The sequence below is a fragment of the Oncorhynchus mykiss genome, chromosome 16, assembly GCF_013265735.2.
Source record: "Oncorhynchus mykiss isolate Arlee chromosome 16, USDA_OmykA_1.1, whole genome shotgun sequence".
NCBI lineage: Eukaryota > Metazoa > Chordata > Actinopteri > Salmoniformes > Salmonidae > Oncorhynchus > Oncorhynchus mykiss.
The window spans coordinates 4,221,840-4,230,089 of record NC_048580.1 but is presented as its reverse complement, the minus strand read 5'-3'; the positions used below and the strand labels follow the sequence as shown (position 1 = coordinate 4,230,089).

The window sequence follows — 8,250 nt, the reverse complement described above, 5'->3', positions numbered from 1 at the left end:
TAAAGCAGTTCCTCTGTTGAGATATGTGGTCTTCCCGGAACATTCTGGAACTAAAGCAGTTCCTCTGTTGAGATATGTGGTCTTCGTCTCTATCAGATTCAGCCGATAGTGAGATATTATCACGTCACAACACAACGTTATCATCAATGCGAGTCCAGAAGCACATGGAAAACATTCTGGGGGGAAACAAAAACAAAATGCAACGATGTATTTCGGTGTAAAATGACAAGAGTCACTGCAACCAGTTCAGTAAAAGAACCAAGAGGTACGGTAACAAAGCAACATTTAATAAAACACATCGTGAAACACCGAGAGACAAACATCTTTCCTTTGAACTCTGGCTTTCATACATTTATTCATTTGACATTTATTTATAAATCAGGCCAGTCAATATCTACAAAGGCAGCCTGGAACGATTGGTTGCCTTGTATAATGATCCGAACTATATGATCTCTTAATTTACATTCTAATATAAACACACACTATTATATACAGAACAGAGCAGCAGCACTTCGGGCACTGGACATTCCTTTTGGTTGTATAAGGTGGCGATGAGACCCCACTCTCTCTGTGGATTGGACTGGTAGAGACCCCACTCTCTCTGTGTAGTGGACTGGCAGAGATGAGACCCCACTCTCTCTGTGTAGTGGACTGGCAGAGATGAGACCCCACTCTCTCTGTGGATTGGACTGGTAGAGACCCCACTCTCTCTGTGTATTGGACTGGCAGAGATGAGACCCCACTCTCTCTGTGTATTGGACTGGTAGAGATGAGACCCCACTCTCTCGGTGTATTGGACTGGCAGGGATGAGACCCCACTCTCTCGGTGTATTGGACTGGCAGGGATGAGACCCCACTCTCTCTGTGTATTGGACTGGCAGGGATGAGACCCCACTCTCTCGGTGTATTGGACTGGCAGGGATGAGACCCCACTCTCTCTGTGTATTGGACTGGCAGGGATGAGACCCCACTCTCTCGGTGTATTGGACTGGTAGAGTCGAGACCCCACTCTCTCGGTGTATTGGACTGGTAGAGTCGAGACCCCACTCTCTCGGTGTATTGGACTGGCAGGGTTGAGACTCCACTCTCTCTGTGTATTGGACTGGCAGGGATGAGACCCCACTCTCTCTGTGTATTGGACTGGTACAGTCGAGACCCCACTCTCTCTGTGTATTGGACTGGCAGGGATGAGACCCCACTCTCTCGGTGTATTGGACTGGCAGGGATGAGACCCCACTCTCTCGGTGTATTGGACTGGTCGAGTCGAGACCCCACTCTCTCGGTGTATTGGACTGGTAGAGATGAGACCCCACTCTCTCGGTGTATTGGACTGGCAGGGATGAGACCCCACTCTCTCTGTGTATTGGACTGGTCGAGTCGAGATCCCACTCTCTCTGTGTATTGGACTGGCAGGGATGAGACCCCACTCTCTCGGTGTATTGGACTGGTCGAGTCGAGACCCCACTCTCTCGGTGTATTGGACTGGCACGGAAGGCACCTGCTGTTCCCAAAATGTAACCATGTACGACCGGTTCACTTCCCATTATGATCTGGTACAAGACAAATGGTACTAGACACTGTCTAACCCATGCTTACACCCAATCCAATGTTTATAACATGTGTGGGGAGGAGAGCACAAGTGTACACTTCGAGATAAAGGACAAATTATTGGGACGTATGGCCATTCCCTGTCAGCATGGAACCACCGTTACAGTCTCTCAGTGCAGAAGTCAGAGGTCAGAGGTGGGAGGTCAGAGATCAGGGGTTATCCTATCAGTCTATTGGCTAACTGTCCAGCTCAAAGTCTGTGTCGTCGTTGTTGTTGTGTTGTTGTGGACGAGGAGAATATTTCCTCCGGGAGAACTTCAGACACAAATCATCTCCTAACTCGTTCAGATCAAACAACACCTGGGGAGGAGGAAAATATAATGTTAGAGAGGGAGAGAGAGAGAGGGAGAGAGAGAGAGAGAGAGAGGGCAGGAGAGCGAGCGGGAGAGAGAGAGAAATTGTAATGAATTGAGAGAGAGAGAATTGAATTGAGAGAGGGGGAGATGGAGAGAGAGGGGGAAAGAGTGGGGGAGAGAGAGAGAAAGAAATTGAAATGAATTGAGAGAGAGAGAGAGGGAGAGAGAGAGAGGGCAGGAGAGCGAGCGGGAGAGAGAGAGAAATTGTAATGAATTGAGAGAGAGAGAATTGAATTGAGAGAGGGGGAGATGGAGAGAGAGGGGGAAAGAGTGGGGGAGAGAGAGAGAAAGAAATTGAAATGAATTGAGAGAGAGAGAGAGGGAGAGGGAGAGAGAGAGAGGGCAGGAGAGCGAGCGGGAGAGAGAGAGAAATTGAAATTAATTGAGAGAGAGAAAGAAAGAGAGAGAAGGAGAGAGCGGCAGAGACGGAGAGACAGAAATTGAAATTAATTGAGAGAGAGAGCGAGCGAGGGAAAGAGAGAGAGAGAGAGAGAGATAGAGAGAGAGAGAGGGGGAGAGAGAGGGAGACATTGAAATTAATTGAGAGAGGGAAAGAGGGGGGGAGAGAGAAATTGAAATAAATTAAGAAAGAGAGAGAGAATTTAATTGAGAGAGGGGAGATGGAGAGAGAGAGATGTATGTATGTCTCTATGTGTGTGTGTGTGTTTGTGTCCCGGTGTGTGTTTGCGTGTGTACTCACCTGGTCGAGCATGGCCTTGGTGTGTGCAGCAGACAGACAGAAGCGTGCCCGTGCCTCTGTGATGGGCGTAGCAGGGAACCCTACCACCACCACTCCTATCTTCCTCTTCAGCATGGCGCGAGAGAAAGCCCTACAGAGGCAGAACACAGTCACAGGAAGGCATTGTGAAAGACAAGGCGCAGGGATGAATGAACGTACCAATGTATCAATAATTTGTATTTACAGCCCCTTTTACCCAGCTGTCATAAAGGGCTGTTCAGTAACCTGCCTGGTCCACCATGAAATACACAACTGAATGTGTTAAACAGAACCACCTTACAGTATAACCCTGAACATACAGTATAACCCTGAACATACAGTATGACCCTGAACATACAGTATGACCCTGAACATACAGTATAACCCTGAACATACAGTATGACCCTGAACATACAGTATAACCCTGAACATACAGTATGACCCTGAACATACAGTATGACCCTGAACATACAGTATAACCCTGAACATGCAGTATGACCCTGAACATACAGTATGACCCTGAACATACAGTGTGACCCTGAACATACAGTATGACCCTGAACATACAGTATAACCCTGAACATGCAGTATGACCCTGAACATACAGTATGACCCTGAACATACAGTATGACCCTGAACATACAGTATGATCCTGAACATACAGTGTGACCCTGAACATACAGTATGACCCTGAACATACAGTGTGACCCTGAACATACAGTATAACCCTGAACATACAGTGTGACCCTGAACATACACTTTGACCCTGAACATACAGTATGACCCTGAACATACACCATGATCCTGAACATACAGTATGACCCTGAACATACAGTATAACCCTGAACATGCAGTATGACCCTGAACATACAGTATGACCCTGAACATACAGTGTGACCCTGAACATACAGTATGACCCTGAACATACAGTATAACCCTGAACATGCAGTATGACCCTGAACATACAGTATGACCCTGAACATACAGTATGACCCTGAACATACAGTATGATCCTGAACATACAGTGTGACCCTGAACATACAGTATGACCCTGAACATACAGTGTGACCCTGAACATACAGTATAACCCTGAACATACAGTGTGACCCTGAACATACACTTTGACCCTGAACATACAGTATGACCCTGAACATACACCATGATCCTGAACATACAGTATGATCCTGAACATACACTTTGACCCTGAACATACAGTATGACCCTGAACATACAGTGTGACCCTGAACATACACTTTGACCCTGAACATACAGTATGACCCTGAACATACAGTGTGACCCTGAACATACACTTTGACCCTGAACATACAGTATGACCCTGAACATACACCATGACCCTGAACATACAGTATGACCCTGAACATACAGTATGACCCTGAACATACAGTATGACCCTGAACATACAGTATGATCCTGAACATACAGTATGACCCTGAACATATACTATGACCCTGAACATACAGTATGACCCTGAACAAACAGTATGACCCTGAACATACACCATGACCCTGAACATACACCATGACCCTGAACATACACCATGACCCTGAACATACACCATGACCCTGAACATACACCATGACCCTGAACATACAGTATGACCCTGAACGTACAGTATGACCCTGAACATACACCATGACCCTGAACATACACCATGACCCTGAACATACAGTGTGACCCTGAACATACAGTATGACCCTGAACCAACAGTAGGACACTGAACATACAGTATGACCCTGAACGTACAGTCGGACACTGAACATACAGTATGACCCTGAACGTACAGTATGACCCTGAACGTACAGTATGACACTGAACGTACAGTATGACCCTGAACATACAGTATGACCCTGAACGTACAGTATGACCCTGAACATACAGTATGACCCTGAACGTACAGTATGACCCTGAACATACAGTATGACCCTGAACGTACAGTATGACCCTGAACATACAGTATGACCCTGAACATACAGTATGACCCTGAACATACAGTATGACCCTGAACCAACAGTAGGACACTGAACATACAGTATGACCCTGAACATACAGTAGGACACTGAACATACAGTATGAGCCTGAACGTACAGTATGACCCTGAACATACAGTATAACCCTGAACATACAGTGTGACCCTGAACATACAGTATAACCCTGAACCAACAGTAGGACACTGAACATACAGTATGACCCTGAACCAACAGTAGGACACTGAACATACAGTATGACCCTGAACATACAGTAGGACACTGAACATACAGTATGACCCTGAACGTACAGTATGACCCTGAACATACAGTATAACCCTGAACATACAGTGTGACCCTGAACATACAGTATGACCCTGAACCAACAGTAGGACACTGAACATACAGTATGACCCTGAACATACAGTATGACCCTGAACATACAGTATGACCCTGAACGTACAGTATGACCCTGAACGTATGACCTTGTTTACTACTCGCTCACATGATCAAACCACATGGTAGCATTTGATCAGCAAATTTTCTGCTATTTGTCCTTGGTGCCACTGAGTGGAATGGTAGAGATGGACATTGGCTCCCTGAACATTAACCTAGTTTTCCACCAGGAACTAGGACAGCAGACGACCAGTGATGACATCATAGTAGAAGGAAGCCCAGTATACAAGGTCCTCCAGCTGCTCAACAGGGTTCGTTGTTATCCTGCCAGAAGGCTGTTATCTTTGGGACGCATCTGAAAGTGTCTGTCCTGTGTGAATACGATCCTCGCCTACTACATTTTATATGATTCACTGACTGATTCACTGACTGATTCACTGACTGATTCACTGACTGATTCACTGACTGATTCACTGACTGATTCACTGATTGATTCACTGATTGATTCACTGACTGATTCACTGACTGATTCACTGACTGATTCACTGTCTGATTCACTGACTGATTCACTGTCTGATTCACTGATTGATTCACTGACTGATTCACTGACTGATTCACTGATTGATTCACTGACTGATTCACTGACTGATTCACTGACTGATTCACTGTCTGATTCACTGACTGATTCACTGACTGATTCACTGACTGATTCACTGACTGATTCACTGACTGATTCACTGACTGATTCACTGTCTGATTCACTGATTGATTCACTGACTGATTCACTGACTGATTCACTGATTGATTCACTGACTGATTCACTGACTGATTCACTGACTGATTCACTGACTGATTCACTGACTGATTCACTGACTGATTCACTGAGCATCTGGACACAGTAAACATGGCCGCAGTTCAAAGTCATCTTGAAAAGACACTCAATATTGACCCTTTTTGTTGTTGTTGTTGTTGCTTCTGAACTGACCCCTAGTAAAATGACCACCTGCTTTCCAACAACAGATATAGTAGCTGTATGACAATTAGTCCAAGTGACTCGATCAATTAAAACAGCAAAAAGATCATGGCCAATAGCTGACCTGTTGTACATACATTCAGACATTGTTGTGGCCTCTGGAACTAACCAATTCTACAGCTATAATGTACTGTGTATATATATATATATATTTTTTTTAGCTTTATTTAACTTGGCAAGTCAGTGAAGAACAAATTCTTATTTTCAATGACGGCCAAGGAACAGTGGGGTTAACTGCCTGTTCAGGGGCAGAACGAAAGATTTGTACCTTGTCAGTTTGAACTTGCAACCTTTAAGTTACTAGTCCAACGCTCTAACCACTAGGCTACCCTGCCGCCCCTCTTATGTCCACAGAAGGTAAGATGAGATAGACACACACAAAGTGAAAGCAGATTTCCTCTATGAGTTATTTTATGTGCCAGGTAATTAGTTGAAGGTGGTCTTGTCTGGGTCTGATGGTGGTGGTAGGTCAGACAACAGACTACATACGCCCCCTAGTGGCAAGGGTTATAATTCCTAATCTAATATACCATCTAGCAGACTTTTATCCAAAGCGATTTACACCCATGAGGTGCATGGATGTTTACCAGTCGGCTGGTACCGGGATTCGAACCCACTACCCTTGGCGTTACAAGCACCACGTTCAACTAACTGGGGTTAGAAAGCAGTGCATTGTCCCTGTCGAATAAACCAAATGAAAGCAACTTACACAACTTTTCCTGGCATGTAGAGCAGAATTGGGACCACAGGAGAATCATCGTTACCATAGATGATGAAGCCCATCTCTTGAAGACGAGACCTGAAGTAGCGTGTGTTCTCTGCCAGCTGGTGCACCCTGGCCTGACCTACAGAGACAGAGTTAATATGGGGTTAGGGCTAGTGGTGATGGGGTCCAACCCTGGAGAGAGTTAATATGGGGTTAGGGCTAGTGGTGATGGGGTCCAACCCTGGAGAGAGTTAATATGGGGTTAGGGCTAGTTGTGAGGGGTCCAACCATTTCGAGAGTTAATATGGGGTTAGGGCTAGTGGTGATGGGGTCCAACCCTGGAGAGAGTTAATATGGGGTTAGGGCTAGTGGTAATGGGGTCCAACCCTGGAGAGAGATAATATGGGGTTAGGGCTAGTGGTGATGGGGTCCAACCCTGAGAGAGTTAATATGGGGTTAGGGCTAGTGGTGATGGGGTCCAACCCTGGAGAGAGTTAATATGGGGTTAGGGCTAGTGGTGATGGGGTCCAACCCTGAGAGAGTTAATATGGGGTTAGGGCTAGTGGTGATGGGGTCCAACCCTGAGAGAGTTAATATGGGGTTAGGGCTAGTGGTGATGGGGTCCAACCCTGGCCTGGAGTCAGGAGAAAAACATAAGGTTTATTTATACATTAATTTGTTATTGTCACGTCCTGACCATAGAAAGCTTTTATTTTCTATGGTAGAGTAGGCGTGACTGGGGGGTTGTTCTAGTTTATATTTTTCATGTGGAGTTCTAGGTTTGATTTTCTATGGTGGAGTAGGTCAGGGCATGACTGAGGGGGTTGTTCTAGTTTATATTTTCTATGTGGGGTTCTAGGTTTGATTTTCTATGTTGGTGATTTGTATGGTTCCCAATTAGAGGCAGCTGGTTATCGTTGTCTCTAATTGGGGATCATATTTAAGTATAATTTTTTTTATAGAGTTATTGCACATAGCACCTCAGGAGTCACGGTCTGTTCGTTTATTGTTTTGTTAAGTTTCCCTAATAATAAAGTATGTGGAACTCATATCGCGCTGCGTCTCGGTCCGACCATTATTACGAACGCCGTGACAGTTATCTAGCATCCAGAACAAACGCCAGTGCAGCAACCCTGGATCAGTTAAGTGTTTCGCTTCGAGTTGATTTGAGCGATACCTAGAATCCCAAACTTCTTCCCGTCAGCCTTGGGTTTCAAACCGGCAACACTTTGGTAACAGTTCTGCCTCGCTAACCTTTAGGTTTACCTGTCACCCGCAGGAGATGAGCCACGGTGGTGTAGGGAACCATCATGGGGGAGTAATACTTCATAGCACTGGAGCCACAGCATTCATTATAGAACACTGTCTCTTCTACATCGTTTTAGTCAGCTTGAACCACATGTAGGTTTAAACTGACCCTGGACACTTTAATGAGCTGCACCATACCA

General features: G+C 45.4%; 1 protein-coding gene across 1 annotated transcript in view; it reads right to left on the bottom strand.

The window, feature by feature from the left end:
• Positions 1-711: 711 nt before the first annotated feature.
• The window catches only part of sptlc3 (serine palmitoyltransferase, long chain base subunit 3), a 94,962-nt gene continuing 87,423 nt past the window's right edge, over positions 712-8,250 (bottom strand). Inside the window, exons 10-12 of the mRNA XM_036945981.1 lie at positions 6,806-6,941; positions 2,665-2,794; positions 712-1,908 (exon numbers count right to left, since the gene is read on the bottom strand). Coding sequence (XP_036801876.1) covers positions 1,786-1,908; positions 2,665-2,794; positions 6,806-6,941 — 389 coding nt within the window. The 3' untranslated portion in view covers positions 712-1,785. The remainder of the gene's footprint in view (positions 1,909-2,664; positions 2,795-6,805; positions 6,942-8,250) is intronic.